Consider the following 18,103-nt stretch of genomic DNA (forward strand, 5'->3'; position numbering starts at 1 on the left):
ATTGTTGGGTTTTGTGCTCCGCAAGTTGTACCCACTGTTGTACCCGTAGGTACAACCCACAGTAGGTAGGTAGGTAGACCCACAGTAGAAAACCATCAGTACCACATACTACAGCTATTGGTTCAGAGCACCTCTAAATACTTGGTTATGGCATGAACTCTACAATTCAATGATTCTATGACATTTCAACAAAAGAGTAAAAATGCTACAGACTTTTGTGGAATGGATGGAAGACTGAAGTGATAATATTGATTCTATGGGTGTAGCCGACTAAGTCGTACTCAGACTATGACTAACTTAAGTCCGTTAAGTAAGGCGGGTCTACTCTGAGTATGACTTACTTGGATACCACCCAATGTCCCTGGGAGGCTAAGGGAAGAAGAGAGAATTCAGCATAAGAACATATCCAATGCTTAAGTTATCAGAACTCACCTTAGGCACCCAGTGGCATTGCGCAGCACCTGTGATGAATGAAGCTGTATTTTGTGGTCATCCTGGAGTGGGGAGTTTTCCCATCCTGAATGAGGAATGATCACTGCATTGGTCAACACTGCAAGGGCATCCTGGATAATTGGCATTTTTAGTGCATCACAAGATGACAGATTCCAGAGAACTCCTAAAAGCAATTATCAATCAAATAAACAATTGTTGGCATTACTTAACAGAAAGAAATGCTACCACACACAAGTAAATCAACACAATCATCCTAAGAACATAAAAGGAACCAGATGCTTCCAGAAAGCCCACAAGCAGGCCATGTAAACAACAGGCCCACCCCTGCTGTTTGCTCCTCAACCACCAGGAACAGTGGAGGTTCCATTAATGTACTGTGGCTATTAAAAAAAACCCAGAATCATCATTAGAATGTAGCTTGTTGTATTCAATGACCTATTCTTCTGGCACAGAAACTGAGGGGAGTGCAGCCAGCGGTCTCCCATTCAGGCAAGGGTACTGTGCTGTATACTGTTTGAGGAGGCTCAACTAATGGAAAATGTGCAGGTGCTACAATAACTTGAACAAGCAGAGGACACTGAGCTCCTTGACGGCACAGGCTAGTGCAGATATTTTTTTGCAGGGGTGGACTCTGCTATCGGAAGGGCCAGAACAGGCCACATCAGACCCAAATACTGCTTACACTGCTTTTGCTATTCCTTTTGCCAACTACTTTTGTAGCTAAATTAATTAATTTTAATTCAATTCATTCTTTTGCTGCCTTTACACCCAGGGAGTGTTCAAGGTGCCTTAGAACTATAAATTCTGCGATCTCACGTTATCACATGCAAAACAGGGAATAACAATAACGATAAAAGAACACTTAAAGAATATATTTCACACTTAGAAGAATCGGGCAAGGCTGTGAAATGTATTTTGCTACAGGTTATTGTCAAACAGTTGTATTTAGGATCACCAGCTGAGGGAGACTTAAGCAGGAAAGACTTCCTCTGGAGTAATTCTGCTGATGTCATCTTTTCACAGAAATGATGGAGGTCGCCCTTTCTCAAAGAATTAAGATCACACACAACCCTAGGCAGGGGGAAAAACCATGCACACCCTCAGAAACAGAATTCCAAATTTAAAATGTCAGTTCCAGCTCTCTGTATCTGTTTATCTTTGGAAGAGAGTTCGGCCAAGTTTACTATTCAGTTGCCAATGCCAAAAACATGCACATGATAAGTAAGGAGTGCATAAGAATATGTTCCTCATATTCAACTACAAAATTGTGTGCTATAATGCTGAAAGTTTGCTTTTAAAAAAAGCCACAAGGAAGCAAGCAAGCAAGCAAACAAACAAACATACATACATGTTTATCTCAGGGTTTTCCAAGTGTTTCAAAATGGAAATTTGTTTACAGGGAGGTGTTTTGCATTCTTAAATATACAAAGGTGAACTTAAAAAAATTTGTCTAGATGAATTCTAATAGAAGCTTGGTCATGAATACGGACTTAACAGAAGTTCTGTATCTTTAAATACAGTTTACTTGAATCCAACTTTTCAGATCAATGGTCTATCCAGGCCTGTATGGATTGGTGGGGGTTCTCAAGGGTTTCTGACACAATATCTTTCCCAGCTTTTAACCTGGAGATGATTTTGAATGCAGAACATGTGCTCAGCACATGTGTGTGCTGAGAGCTAAAATACAAAAATTCTCTTATTCATGCAGAACATGTCCCTGGAACCAGGTCCTGCATTCACCAAGGGCAGCTTAAGCCCCCATTCCCAGCCATGCTCTTCCGACTTATTTTTTCCTCATATAAGTGAATACTATCTAGGGAGGAAAATAACATGCTGCACTTAAACGCAGCACTATGTGGTAGTAGCAAGCCTTTCCGCCACTCCTGATGCAAGATGCCCCATTCTCCCTCAACAAGACAATGTTCTCTTTCTCTCATATATACACTACTCAGGTGGGTCTGCTGCAATAAATAGGCTCTCCTTCCAAAACACCTTGCTCACCATAATGATAGTAATTTTGCCACTTAAATGTCTATGAAAGCAGTAACAGAACATATTGTGGTACCTCCACCCTAAGGATTTGTGTGAGCTCATCTGCCCGATTTGCCGCTGCAGCATCCCGTGCAGTAGTCGGATCATGTTTTCTGACCACCGATGGCATTGTAGTTGCTTACACACTGCCGGTGCTTACGAACAAGTAATGAAACATCTAATGGAGCTATCAGAATTTAAAACAATTCCTCTTACACACTGTGTTCTTTCCGTATGAAAGCCTTTAGGCCTTAAAAGTTTCAGGCTACTATAAATAGCTGTGCCACCGTTGATGTTGCAGTAAAAATTACACATCTGTGTTTATGCACTTCAGTAACTAAGCTAATGTCAAGGGCACTTTTGCAGAAACTTATTAAGTTGATTAAGTGATTAAAAATCCGGCATAGGAGATACCCTCCATTCAACCATAATTCTGCTTAAGCAAGTCTGAATAACCATGCTACACTAAATGTCAAAATACTTTACGAAAAGGCACTCAGCAAATGGGACTGATGAAAACATTACATCATCTTAACTGCACAAATACCCTCCTTGAGGAATATGCTGCCTTTTATATTCCCCCACCCCCACCCTGGTGACCTTTCTTTTCATTCTGAGAGTTTTAACTGAATGAACAATCGGTTTGGATAAGGAAATGCGGCTGTAGCAGTGTGCAGAAATTTCAGCCACATTTGCAATTACTACAAATGAACTCAGAACTGGGAATTTGGCAAATTCAGTCTCCCTGCCCCCAGTTATGAACTGGGACCAAGTCTCTTCGAAGTCAGGCCTTAGTCCTAACGTGGCCTTGCTCTTATTGCTCCCTGCCAGTTTCCCTACCCCTTCGAAGCTAAGCCCCTTGAGGAGATTTGAAGGAGATGGTTCACTGATGGGGCCAAGAGAGCCTTTGAAGGTCTTTAGTCCACCGTAAATGGAGAAATGCTTTATCATTCCTACTGGGTCTCATGCGATTTGCATTTTCCTATGGCTCCCAATTCAACGGATTTTGATTGGAAGGATGTGAAAGAAATGGGCATTGGGGGGGAGCAATACTTTCACAGTTTGTTTTCCCCTGACATCTCAGAAGATGCATAGGTAGTACTGAATTTTTCACTGAGAAAGCAGAGAAATGAAGAGGGAAAACTTTCCAAGGCGACATTTTCTTCTGCCATGCTCATTTACAATACCTCACAGTTAAAAGCAGTGGCAGTTTCCTCATTATGTGACAAGAAGTACTACTAGCTGTGTCTCGTATTTAAATTTAGAACACAGTAGTAGGTCATGAGAGAAAGATGATGCCCATTCCCTTTCCTCTATAGCAGGCATGGCCAAACTTGGCCCTCCAGCTGTTTTGGGACTACAACTCCCATGAACCCCAGCTAACAGGACCAGTGGTCAGGGATGATGGGAATTGTAGTCCCAAAACAGCTGGAGGGCCAAGTTTGGCCATGCCTGCTCTATAGTGTGCTTCTCAAAAAAGTAAAGGAGTTGGCAAACCGCACATCACTGATTGCTTCTCTATACTCACCAAAATATATATCATCTATCTATCTATCTATCATCTATCTATCTATCATCTATCTATTTATTGCACACACAGAACTAGACAATAATGGTGAATATTCCTAGCCTAGCCTTCTACCTAACTGTGTGCTAGTCAGCTACATCTTGTGATTTCTGCTAGTCAGTTATGCATAGGAATGCAAATACAACATGCTATGTCACCATGCAAAATCCTATGCTATTTCAAATGCTTTGCATTTTATTCCAGTTTGTGGCAAGGGAAGTGTTGAAGCTGAAGAAAATGTGGAATGAGAAACAGCAAGAAAAACCACTTGATTCACAAACTGAAGTCACTCTAGATTTCTCGGAGCTTGTTCTCTCCTCCCCCCCCCTTGCCCCCACAGGCAATGATTAGCAATCAGCATGCCTTGTTTGAAGAGGATAGATGCTGTCATTTCCCCCTTTCTTAAAAAAAAAAAAGGTTCAACCAACTTGTAAACAATGACTTCTTAATTTTAAATTTCAGATGCAGAAAGCGTTGTACCCCTAAATCATGTTCCTCAACAATAGTAGGAGCTCTCCCTCGACAGCACAACCATTATATGGTGACCTCGCTTCTTTCCATGTTTGGGTTTTATTGCTCTGAGCACTTTTCCCCCTAGTGGGTTCCAATATGTTACAAAGTGAAACTGCCTGCAAGACAGCGTGGGCAGAACAGCCTCTTTCAGATTGGATGCTGGACACAGGACTGTGATTTGCGATAACTAGAAGTACGTTGGTAGGAAAAAGCAACAACATTGATTAATTCCAGTGAGATTCTGTGTGCCTCCTGTGAGGCAGGTAGTTCTGCAGAATGTCTTCAACAGGAGCAACTGAACATTCAGTCACAGACAGTGCAGCAATATGCTGGAATTGCTTTCCCTCAGAGGAGGTTACCCACTTAACGTCTGCGAGAGTCACTGCTCTGTGTGGGTTTTCTTCCACTCTTCTTGGGTGTCAAAACAAAATTTTAAGTCACATTTTACTCTAACAAAATAACACATTTTTAAATTATTATTATTATTATTATTATTATTATTATTATTATTATTATTTGGAGAAATGCTAACAAATTACACACAAAACTGCTGCCCTCCCTCACCCCCTACATCCGATTTACAGCTCCCTGTTGAAGCTGCATTTGGAAAACTCTGCAAGGGAAACAGCAACCTGTAAGGAAAAGGTTTGGAAAAGAGAAGAAGCCAGTCTCTGCTCCAAATGTAAGATGTCTCTGCTTGTAATGAGCAGATATGGGGTGAGAAATCAAGTAAGGGTACTAACATAAGCTAAGTGTCCGAAGGCAATTTCCCCAGTAGAAACGAACACAAATAGTGTAATTTTCCCAGTAGGGCTGCTTGGACCAGTCCACCTGCAGGAAGAATCAAGTTTACCTGTCAAAGGTAAGCTTTCTTTCCCCTTGGGAGAGCAGGTATAAACCAGTGAACCCTGCCAGGTCTTTCGTGAGTGTTTGAGCTTTTGCAAGAACTTAACCAAGTGACTGCAAAATACTGTATTTTTCGCCCTATAGGATGCACTTTTTCCCCTCCAAAAATGAAGGGGAAATGTGTGTGTGTCCTATGGGGCGAGTGCAGGCTTCAGGAAGCTATCCCCCCAGCCCGGCAAGCTCCCAGAGCGATGCTGAACCTGCGCGCAGCTTCGCCATCGCTCTGGGACCCGTTCTGGGGGCTGGGGTCGGGGGAAGCTCGGGCTTCCCCCGCCCCCAGCCCCACGCCTGGGGGGGGGGAATAATTTTTTTCCCTTTATTTCCCCCCCCAAATCTAGGTACGTCCTATAGGGCGAAAAATACGGTACTTGACCTATTTAGGAAAGAGCTAAATGAGTAGCCAAGAGACTCATTGAGTGATATTTTAGGCCACTGCTGTCTCTCAGCTTCAGGGTGTTGTGAGGGAAAGGCAAACTACATTTTCTTGAGTTCCATTCTACAAATGGAATAAACACTAATAATAATAATAATAATAATACTTGATTTATTTATACCCCACCCATCTGGCTGGGTTTCCCAAGCCACTCTGGGCAGCTTCCAACAGAATATTAAAATACGATAATCTATTAAACAATAAAAGCTTCCCTAAGCATGCTGTTCTTTATTGAGGCTTCCTAAACCAGTGGCTCTCAAACCACAAGTGTGGCTATAAAGCACACGTGGGATTTGCGTTTGTGCGGCGCCCCCCCTCCTGCTGCCTCCATCAATGACATCTGTGTGCAAACCTTTCCTTATAAGCTAATGGATGGTGGTCTTCCCAAAGATGTCAAATATGCTAGGATCAGGGAGCTGAAAAATGGCCAGTCTCTGCCAGTGTTTCCCAGCCTTGGGTCTCCAGCTGTTTTTGGACTACAACTCCCATCATCCCTAGCTAGTCAGGGATGGTGGGAATTGTAGTCCGAAAACAGCTGGGGATCCCAAGGTTGGGAAATACCGATCTGGCCTATTATCAGACTAACTAAACCATGGACCAAACTATTCTCAAGTGTAAACAGCAACAAAGTCTTTGTCAGGCTCATGGCCTTCAGCAGTTTACGAGCCAAGACGCAAGTAATAGAAGTGAACAGCTGAAGTATTGTGGGATGGGGTGTACCCAAGTATATTGTTGGCTTTCAAAGTTGGGGAAGAAAGGCCATTTGTGCCCAGGCTCACTTGGGAGTATGTCAGTTGGTGTAGTCAGACGTTGGCCCTTCTGTGCTTGTTCAATGCAAAATGAGGATCCTGTTAAAAATTTTCAACAAAGCAAGAGAAGGGCTGTAGATACCAGGTTCAGTCTGTGGCATCTCCAGCTAGGGTTGGGAGAGAACCAGTCTGTAAATCCTAATAATAATAATAATAATAATTTTTATTTATACCCTGCCCTCCCCAGCTAAGGCCGGGCTCAGGGCAGCTAACAAGCAATAATAAAAACAAGTTGAATGAAAGCAAGATTAAAATGCAACATTAAAATATTGAAACATTAAAATATTAAAATGCAGCCTCATTACAGGAGGAGAAAGGAAAAAGAAAAAAGAAAGAGGGGGAGGGAATCAAATTGGCTCCAAGCCAAAGGCCAGGCGGAACAACTCTGTCTTACGGGCCCTGCGGAAAGAAATCAGATCCTGGTCTCATGAGACACAGCGTTCCACCAGGCCGGAGCCAGTGTTGAAAAGGCCCTGGCTCTGGTTGAAGCTAATCTAACTTTCTTAGGGCCCGGGACCACTAGGGTGTTGCTATTTATGGACCTTGAGGCTCTGCGTGGGGCATACCGGGAGAGGTGGTCCCGTAGGTACGAGGGTCCTAGGCTGTGAAGGGCTTTAAAGGTCAAAAGCAGCACCTTAAATCTGACCCTGTACTCCACCGGGAGCCAGTGCAGCTGGAAAAGCACTGGGTGAATATGCTCCCATGGCAGAGACCCCGTGAGGAGCCTCGCTGCAGCATTCTGCACCCGCTGGAGTTTCTGGGACAGCTTCAAGGGCAGCCCCGCATAGAGCGAATTACAGTAGTCAAGCCTGGAGGTGACCGTCACATGGATCACTATGGCCAGCTCGGGGCGGGAAGACAGAGACCTAGAGAGAGACAGCCGGTCACTGAACTAGAAAGACCAATGGTCTGTCTTGGCATAAGGCATTTTCTTACATCCCAGATGTAAATAGAATATTAAACTATTACAGGCCTTAACGTTGGCAGCCAGATGAATAGAAACTATTTCTCACTATCGGTAAATCAAGGTGGATGAAAGCTCACAGAAAGTGGATTTCAAATTGGCTTCTTTAATCTCATAACATTCAAAACCCTAAAATGTATTTTGCATAATTGACTTTTTATTTCTATTCTTTGCATATCATATTGTTGTTTTATTGCTATGGCCGAAGGCTGAGGCAATAAAGATTTATTCATTCATGACATAGTCTCAGTCATCCATTGCTGCTTTTGCCATTTTCTCTGGTAGCCTCTGCCTGGATTATTCAATTTGCCACTCCCCTCACTCTTTGATCCAAGAGAGGGGAAACGCTGGACAAAGGCCACCTGGCTACAGGTTTGTCAGGGGAGGCCTGATGCTCCACGTCTCAGATGTGCTTTCTATCCGCACTAATTATTCTGAGCCGAATAGTCTTCATGCTTGTTTATGTTAATTAGAAACCTTTTAATGATGGTGTAATTGCCATAACCTTGCTTAGACATGTAAATTCACAGAAAAATCAAAGTTTTGTGGGCTGGAGAGGAAATGGGTAACCTGAGCTCTATAAACTATTTGCTGTATTTTGTGAGGTATTTGTAAAATACTCAAACATTAAGCGGACTGTATTACTTGATTACATGGAGTCACCCATTAAGACGCCTCCACAAGCTTGGCCACATGCAGGTTCCACAAGCAGAGGTGCTCCCTACTTGAGAACAAGACTGAGGAACCTTCACCCCTCCAGATGTTGCTGAACTACAACTCCCATCAGCCCTAGCAAGCACGGTAAGAGCCAGGGGTGATGGGAGTTGGAAAATCCTAGCAAGATGCTGGAGGGCCAGAAGTTCTTCACACCTGGCTTAGACCACAGATATGTCACCTACATGGAACTATTTGTTAGTTTGCTTTTTGAAAAGGTTAAGCACACCTGAAGCAGAAACGTCACGAAACTATGAGTTATTTTTCTTCTGTGCACCGACTGCTGATTAGGACTGGGCAACAGCAGCTTTTCAACGTTGCCGTGTATTGCCAGCTAAACATTGTGGTTTGGCGATATACCGTGATGTTGGGAAAAAAATTTGGCCTCTGCCCACGAGATACTGGGTGAAATCGCCTCAGCTCTCACCTTGAGAGCTGAGGTGGTTTCACCCAGACTCACAGGCTGGGACAATGAAGCTTGTTTTGCACATTTTGCTAATATACTTAAAGGGCCATGTTATTTATGCTTCAGCCACTAACTATTGTATACTCTGCCTCATTCTGTGAAAGAATGTCAACGAAAGCATAATACAATTTAAAAGCAACTAGTTTAAAACCTTATTAGCTGGGATTTTTTTTCTGCATTAGTTCAGTATGTTTCAAGAATACAACATATACTGAGAGGGAAGGACATAAAAAAATGCCCTTTTTAAAAAAAGGAAAAAGGGTAAAGGGAACTCATCTCTCACATCAGCAGATATCCACTGTGCAAGTTGGATGTAGTTGATTAAGATGATTAGCAGCTTGCTCCTCATTTGTTCATAGTAAGCTTGCATATTACTCCCTGAAGGCAGGGGGCAGATAACACAACCAAGCACTGAAGCAGTACATTGACAATGAACTACCAGTTTTCACTTTACTGGGTCTGCCTGTAATTCTGTCACTCATTAGGAACCAGCTCCTGAACACCATGTAGGCACAGCATCCTTACGACAAGAAGAATCTAATTAATTCTGCCCAACAGGTAAGAGATGAAAGGCCGGATGATTAAGACATGGAATTCAATGTTTAAAATTCTGCATTTAGAATCCATAACCATGAGTCACATAGCCTGCAGTGAGGGAAAAATGTGAGCAACTCATGATTATTTTCTTGGGACAGAGGTATTAAAAGAGGCTTAAATCATTAAAAAAAGGGTCCTGAAAGTCTTAAAATAGAATGTTAAAAAAAAAAAACCCAACCCAACCACCATATTACATGTTTTGAGGGAGTTTAATTCTGCCCCACCAAGCCTGCCTATAGTTTTCAATTCAGTAACTCATTAGAAACAGCAGGAGCGTGGAAAAAAATTGCGGCCGAAACAACGCACCATTGTACCACTTGCTTTTCCACACATTGCCCAGTATCTGCCACTGAAATTATACCTGACAAGAAACCTGGCTTCCTAATGAATATATGTATATGATATACATGTTTGCAAGCACAAGATTGCCCTTAGTCATTTCTCACAAGTACATTGCTAAAATAACTTCGCCACAATCCACCAGGAGACTTGGGTCCGCTTAACCTCATTGAAATGTCTTCCTCAGCTAAGCAAATTCAGAAGCGCACTGCTAATCCTTAGCATACAGTACAATAAATGAAAAGATAGTCAAACCTGTGACTAGTTCTCTGATTTCCAAATCTGTAGTCTTGCGCAGTAATCGTACTAGTGCTGGAATACCCCCACAGTTTTTCAAAGCAATTTTGTTGTCGTCGTTGGCTTTCCCATACACCAAATTCCTCAGCGCTCCACAGGCACTACGGTGGACTTCTGTCATTCGATGGTCCAATAAGTCCACCAGTAACTGTATTCCTCCTTGTCTTCTTATCTGCAACATTAATGTTCAAATTAAATTCAGAATCAGTGGCTGATAGTCAATGAGAGTTTTAAGGTATCAATAGTTTTTAGATAGCCGTTAGAAAGGAGAGAGCACATGTGCACATTAGACCGCTTTATTTGCTTTCAAAGGAACTATGGGAAATAAAAGCTCTTGACGTGGGAAGAATAAAATTCCAGTCAAATGATCTTTCGTTAGGATGGCTGAGAGTAGCGCATCCCAACATGCCTCTTTCATTCGACAAATGTTTATGTGTCACTGGTAAGGCGGTAAGTCTGTATTGATTTGCTATGGATGTTTGTATGTGATGCCAATAAAAGGTTTGATGATGATGATGAAATTCCAATCAAAGCAGCTAGACAGATGATGGAAGAGAAATTCCTCCCGCCACCACTTGGAACAAAATAAGCCACCTTCAGGGACATGAGGCACCACCTGCACTTACGAATTGATTTCATGGTGTATGGTGACAGCTGTCATCAGAATTATTGCCCAGAACAATGACTGGAACACCAGTTTCTAACTGCTCCCACTAATTATGTATCAACACTGTATAATTCAGCTATAGCACTTTCTAGATTGCCCAGAGAAAGGTATCAATAAATACGCGGTATCTGCAGGAGTTACAAGGAAATTGGTGAGTTGACAATCTACAAGACATGCTATCATTCCCACTTGCTATGGAACTAGGCAGAAAAATGTGGTCTTTTGAAACATGTGTATATCTGGAAACTTATGTTGACATCATTATCAATGTGAGAAAACTTTCAAGAAGACAGCAGACTCTCCGCTGCCAGACAAACAACACCAATTGTATTGCGGTGCAGACTTCAGGGGAGAGAGATGGGTACCACTCCATGGATACAAGTGCAGGCAGCTTTTCCTCCTCTGGCTGGGCGGGTATTGTTTTGTTGTGAGCAAATGGCTTAAAACGGATTGAAAACATTTTTAAAAATACTATAAGCCACTTTGATGACTTCAGTGGAAAAGCAGGATACGAATCCACTAAATGAAACGAGCCCACCATCGAGAAGAAGTGACAAAACACTCTATACTGGTGCACTTAAAGGCAGTGTTAAAAGGGCAAACTTCTACAGAGGACACGTTGGTTGTTGTCAGATTCCTATCACAGAAGGAAAGGCAGCCAAAGTCCCCAAAAAGGAGCAAAGCTGAAAGCAGGGAATGCAGAAAGCATCTTCGGTGCTAGCGCTTCGAACTATAGGTAGGAGCCCCAGTCAAGGTTTCAGCGTTACGAGCAAGGCAAGAGATACCTAACCAAGTGGAAGGTGCTACAAAGATGCCCCCCAAAGTTGACTCGCCATCATCAAGCTTTTAAAGTTGAGGCAGGCAGGGCTCACACATGACACTCTCTCACCCTACAAGTTTGCTGCAAGTGAAAACCTAAGGGCTCCTTTTTGGTGAGAGCAGCTGATCCCACCTTTGATGGCAATGCTGAGCATGCAGAAACAAACTATGTCCTGCCCCTCCAACTTCTCTTGTTCAACCTCTCCTTCCTCTGGTTGGTCAGAGCCCCCTGCCCAGCTAATGGGTCTCTGTGCTCCACAGAAGAGGGCTTCCACCTCTCTTAATTTCTAGTTCCAAGTGAAGGACCTGCATCCTCTATCCCCAAGTGCCTGCCTTCTATCTGCTCCATCTTCCTTCCTACTCCATCTGTCTGGGGCTGCCATCTCATACCTGAACCTGATGGAACCAAGGGGTCCATGACAGTTGTTTACATTCACCCTGTGTTAAAGAGGAAGATGCAAAAATTATGGAAACATGTAGAGGAGATAGTTCTTTTCTTCAAGTCTCCCTCTCAATCTGTAAATTGGAGAGGGACAGGGAGGGGGAATCTATTTGAAATAACTAGGGGAGCAAAGCTTAAATGCAGAGAGGTCTAATCTGGAACCCCACCCTCCACCCCCACTGTAGCAGATTTTCTGGTTAATACTCCACTGATGTTAATTAGCACTGTGCATCATGGATATGCTTCACTAAGTACTAAAGTCAATTAATAATTAAGATTAACAGCATAGTGTTCTTATGTAGGCGTTTGTGATAATGTCATAATATTTTATTTTATTTTCACACAGCTGTCCAAAACTGAAGCTTGAAGCACAACTAACAAGCTCAAAGTTGGGACCAAGTTATGTAAAAACAAAACAAACCAAACAAACAAACAACACCTGGGTGCTAATCTGACCAGAATGCAAATAGAAGATCCTTCCTTCACAGCTGCAACCCTACACTTTCTCCCTCTTCTTGGGCTGTAGCTCTTTAGACTGCAATTGGTGGATCACATTTTGAATACTCTCCCAGATTAAACATTCCCATCATACATAAAATGAGCACATCAGGGAAATGGGTTTAGGGTATTGTTTCCCCTAACCTGCTAGAACTGCTTTTGTGACTAGTGTACAGATGATTGAATCTTACTTATTGCCAAGTAAATGAGAAGTATTTGGGGCTCATCCACACTCCTGTTTCTCCTGTGATTTCCAGGCACAGGCCTGAGAGGTTTTTTCTTTTGTGTACCGCTTCCCCCAGGAAAACCCGCTGCTTGCCACTGAATTGGAACAAATGTCAACTGGGTTTTCTACAGATTGCCTAGAAATCTTGGGACAAACGAAGAAAACACAGGGCAAACAGAAACGAGGAAGAGCCCTCAGACAGCAATAATTAAATGTCCTACACCAAATCTGTAATTCAATAGAGGGGAGATTAGCCTCCAAGCTCAATGAAGCATTTGGAACACAGGGTAGAACAGAATTTTTTTTGCCTTAGGAACTTAGATTGAACAGCTTCTGCAGATCCAAGGTGAGTGGCTGTCCAAATTTGAGCCCCATATAATAACTGTGTTAGCTTTAAACACTTCAAGTGCTGATGGCATGTGATTGCCACCTTTTGTATGGAAAAAAGCATGTCAGAATTTTGGCGCAGGTTTTCAGACGCTTTTTCCTTTGCATATTTCTGATGCACTCCCCATGACCCTCTTGACTGAAAAATAAGGCCGAGATATTTAAAGACTTTAACTTGTTCCATCAACGGATTAGACTGCAATTCAAACTCCCCATCTGGGGCAGATGGGGTGGACTGCATGGAGGTCTTTCTGCTGGGCTCCCCATTGCTGATGGTAGAAGTATCCTTGCCCCCAAATGAGACATCCCAAGGGAGGACGGGAGCTGATCTGGCCTGGGTTCCACAAGACCTTGAGTTGCTCTCATAGCCAGTCACACCTGACCTGGGTGATTGGCCCTGATCTGTCTGCTCCATCTTCTGCCACCAGGAATGGCCTGGCTCTGGAATTAGCTCTGCAGAGCTGTGGCTTTGGATTTCAGTCTGAATTATTTTCCTTCTCATCAAGGCACAATTATCTATTGTGTCACTGCTTGCTGTACTGCTGCACTGAGCAGAAACCGGGAAAGGACATAACTGCTGATTGCCCACCATCACTAAGGATTGAAGAGGTGAAGGAGGCCCAGAACCCATGGAGATAGGAAGCAGATGCACAGTCCCACTTGTCTCGGCTGGTACTGCAGTATGAATAGTTAATATGCACACCGTAACTTAGAGTAATAGTTATGCTATTATGCATCAAGTAGATCCGGAATGCATAATATGCAAAAGTATGTGTGCCACATTTTGAGGTCTTGGGCTTTGGCAACCTCTTTCAGGCGTACTCTCTCAACCTTTGCTTGGATGACCTTTGCAGATCAAGAAGCTGGAGACAAGGAACAATATCCTAGCCACTGTTACAGAAGTGTCACATCCATGCATCCCCAATACTGCAGAGCCAACAATCTTCAGGCAAGAGTTTTATTTAGACAGAAAGCAGCGTTCGTTCTTGCAATTAAACCAAACATTGACTGACATGTATGATGGGAGTGAACCACACGCAAAAGCTTACTTGAGGCAAGGATCTGATTAAAATAACACATATAACCAGGACATGATCTAACCTACACACATGCAGAGTTATAAAGCAACTTGATATTTTAAAACAATATCTACGCCTGATTCCAGCTCGTATCTCTCCCACTGGCTGCAAGGAAACTCTAAATAAAAGGATGTACTGAGAAACATATTGAACAAAAGATAACATAGTGAAAGATGACAGATGAGGGAAAAGAGGGGAGAAAACACTGTTAAGACTAGTATTATGACCTTATTCAAAAGAAATGTCCAATTTCTTCTTAGCAATGCTTCCCCAACGTGGCAGATGCCTATGCAAGCAAAGGAATAATTTCACACTGCAAGTGGTAAACAAATTGCATTCACCTTCTCACTTTCACCTTTTACTGCCTGTGATAAGTACCAGCCAAGGCACTTACTCATCCTAACTGCCTGAGAATGAATTACAGCCAGGTATGTAAGTGGTTGAGCAGCCCGCAAGCCTACTGCCTCCATTAATGCTCAGTTACCTGTCTTTGAGTAAGCTCCAAGGTCACTCGCTCTAGCACTTTCCCCATTTAGAAACTTAAGAGGCCTTGAAAGTCTTTGTAGTTCCATGCAACCATTTTAACCACTGCAGTGAAAGGGCAGGAACATATACCACTGTTACAGAGCATCACTTTTCAAATTTTGTGCTTCTGAATTTTTTTTTTTAAAGTATGAGAAACATAAATTTTAAAAAATGGCAATTTGGAAAGAGCCAACTTCAGCAAAGAGCCAATTCCATTGTTAGTGAATGGGAAGCTCATGGGGGAGTCTGCCACCACACTCCCCCCAAGTGTTTATTATCTTTGGTTAGTGAGCAATTTGAAAAGGGCTGCTCTATGACCAAAACACACTCCCAAATACACAAACCTGCTTTAAGTAGCAGCCTGAAAATTGACCCCCGTCAGTTAATCACTTGAAGACCGAGTTGATTAATCCTAAAAACTGCATTGCTGGTAAGTTTAGCTACAACAAGCCAACTTTTTACCTGCCATTGCTGCTTCAAACAACAATGTGAATAGCATTTCATCATATGCTCCAACTACCCTTCTTACCAGGGATAGCACCTATTTTATGGACCTGTCCCTGGCAAATCAGCAGTTTTCTATGTATTCTATGGTTTTTTATTTTGTTTGTACTTATTCTTAAAAACAATAAAACACACTATAAATACATACTGATATGTAAAAACACATGCTATAGAATTATTTAGATTTCAGTCAACTCCCCTTCAAGACTCAATGCTAATTTTTGTGAGTACAGGCACCAATGCACCTTGATTCTAGCACAAATGGTGACACACAAAATGCCGGTGCATTATTTTCCTTCCACCTTCTCATAATTATTAAAGTATTCCTCAGGCCATTGTCTTTAAAAAAAAGCAAATCCTGTTATGATTTACTAACGTGTCCTGTTTCAGAATGAGGTGTAGCAATTGCTATTGAAGTGTAAATAAACACAGAGAAAAGCCCTCGGTATCGTACAAGGTGTGCAGCGGAGCTCAGGCATGGATTTTTAATGGGAAAACAAAGTGTTAGAAATCCACACAACTACTCCTATTTTCGGGACGCGGGTGGCGCAGTGGTCTAAACCACAGAGCCTAGGGCTTGCCGATCAGAAGGTTGGCGGTTCGAAACCCCATGACAGGGTGAGCTCCTGTTGCTCGGTCCCTGTTCCTGCCAACCTAGCAGTTCCAAAGCACATCAAAGTGCAAGTAGATAAATAGGTACTGCTCCGGCGGGAAGGTAAACGGCATTTCCGTGCACTGCTCTGGTTCGCTAGAAGTGGCTTAGTCATGCTGCCCACATGACCCGGAAGCTGTCTGTGGACAAATGCCAGCTCCCTCGGCCTATAGAGCGAGAAGAGCGCCGCAACCCCAGAGTCATCCGCAACTGGACCTAATGGTCAGGGGTCCCTTTACCTTTACATTTTCATCTGTGAAATAGTCCAAGGCATGCCTTATCAGCACTACTCCTGCCAAAAAGAGGGTGAACTGGGAAAGAAACAAAAGGAACCTCATAGAGGGGCTTTCTTTTTCCAGCGCTAAGATGCCTCTCTGTAATGAGACAGTTTGTTAAAACTTCTCCTTTTCCCCACCAGTAAGGAAGCTGCCATCTGAAAACACCAATAGTTTACTACTCCATGCTGCTTCCAGAGCCCTCAAGCCCATGGGCAAAACTGTCAAAATGCAGGAAGATCAGGACAAAAGTGTGATTGCTTAAGATTGGAAGAAGAGCAGGCTTGCTTGTTCTATGAGAAAATGATGTTAGCCACTCTCAGGCAGCCTCAGTGTGCCACAAATGGCTAGCCTAGAAATGTGAGGTGGTGGCCTTACTTGCAATCCTAGCTGCAATTGTTACACCCTGCTTTGCTTTTTGTGTCGGATTGGAATGGGGTAAGAGGCAACATAACGTTGCATGCCACCCCAATCTTTGAGTGGTGCGAGATTTCAGCAGTTCCAGGCACTTACCCAGGGTTTGCATTTCATTTCAGAAATGAGGCACAGCAGAGACTGTGGTGTCTTTATGATATATGGTTTATTCACACATGCATAGAACCTGAACCTACGCTGGAGGGGTTCGCACCATTAACACCCCAAAATGTGCTTTATTTCTACTTTACATCACAGCCCCCCAAACTCTGGCTTTTGTCTTCCTTTTGTTTTCTTAATGCCCAGCACCCAAACAACTGCTTACCTCATCAGGAAGCGGGCGTGGCTTGATTAGATCAGAGTTTCCCAAGCTTGGGTCTCCATCTGTTTTTGGACTACAATTCCCATCATTCCTAGCTAGCAGGATCAGTGGTCAGGGATGATTGGAACTGTAGTCCATAAACAGCTGGAGACCCAAGTTTGGGACACCCTGGATTAGATTTTAACATTTGCTGGATCCAGGGTATAGAGGAGGCTGGCAACCACAAAATAATAACAATAAAATTGCTGCTGGTCACCACAACAGTCTCTAGGTGAAAGGATTTATTCCTGCTATGTGTTGCATGTTAGACAGGAAGAAGTTGTTCTGGGGAATACCAGCAAAGAACAAAAACCTAAGGCAAGAGCCATATTGAAATTAGTTTCAGTACAAGTGAAGTTACCAGTAGCATCAGTTCAGAATGTTTGGAGCAGGAAATATAACACCAGGAGATTTCAGCAGATTCACTTGACCTCTGATGAGGAACCAACAAGAATCAGACATAACAAAACGAAAAAAGGTTCAAATGTGACAATATACCTTAACATCAGGGTCAAATGAACAATACGGCTCTGCCTAGAACAGCAATTCTCAACCTGTGGGTCCCCAGATGTTGTTGGACTACAATTCCCATCATCCCTGAGCTCTGGCCTTGCTAACTAGGGGTGATGGGAGATGTAGTCCAACAACATCTGGAGACCCACAGGTTGAGAAAGGCTGGCCTAGAGGAAGCCAAATTTCATCGTATGGAATACAGGTGCACATCAAATACACAAAGAAGAAACAACTAGCTAACTGCAGAATCATACCCTCTACTTCTGGTGTTCATGCTGTGAGAGCCATTATGCAGCCCAGATGGAACCACTTGCCCACCCATGAGGAAGGCACCAACAGGCTCCGGGCAATCCCACCAAGGACAGAACGTGCTCAGTAGCCATGGAAGGAGACACGGAGGCAGTGTGCTCTTGTTCTCAGAAAGGCAGATAGGCTGAGATCCTGCCTCATGCGAGAAGCCATGGAAAGCCGATTGCTTGTTGTGGAGTAGGACAGAAATCTGGGGGGACGACAATGACTGGAATGGAGTGACTGGAATCTGGAACAGCAGTACTGAGGTGTGCTGAAGGAAATGGGGACTGTGTGCAAAGCACAACTCCCATTCATATCCTAGCTTATTAAATCAAGATATCGTACAAACTGGGTTAATGAA

The 18,103-nt window shown here is 43.1% G+C and overlaps 1 protein-coding gene across 5 annotated transcripts in view; it reads right to left on the reverse strand.

Moving 5' to 3' along the window:
* Window positions 1-18,103, reverse strand: part of CTNND2 (catenin delta 2) — a 245,222-nt gene that overhangs the window by 96,429 nt on the left and 130,690 nt on the right. For all 5 annotated transcript variants that reach the window (XM_083623764.1, XM_083623763.1, XM_083623766.1 and 2 more), the window contains 2 exons: window positions 10,048-10,261; window positions 433-616 (listed from right to left, as the gene is read on the reverse strand). In XM_083623764.1, coding sequence (XP_083479890.1) covers window positions 433-616; window positions 10,048-10,261 — 398 coding nt within the window. The remainder of the gene's footprint in view (window positions 1-432; window positions 617-10,047; window positions 10,262-18,103) is intronic.

The sequence above is a fragment of the Podarcis filfolensis genome, assembly GCF_964270895.1.
Source record: "Podarcis filfolensis genome assembly, chromosome: 7".
NCBI classification, from domain to species: domain Eukaryota; kingdom Metazoa; phylum Chordata; class Lepidosauria; order Squamata; family Lacertidae; genus Podarcis; species Podarcis filfolensis.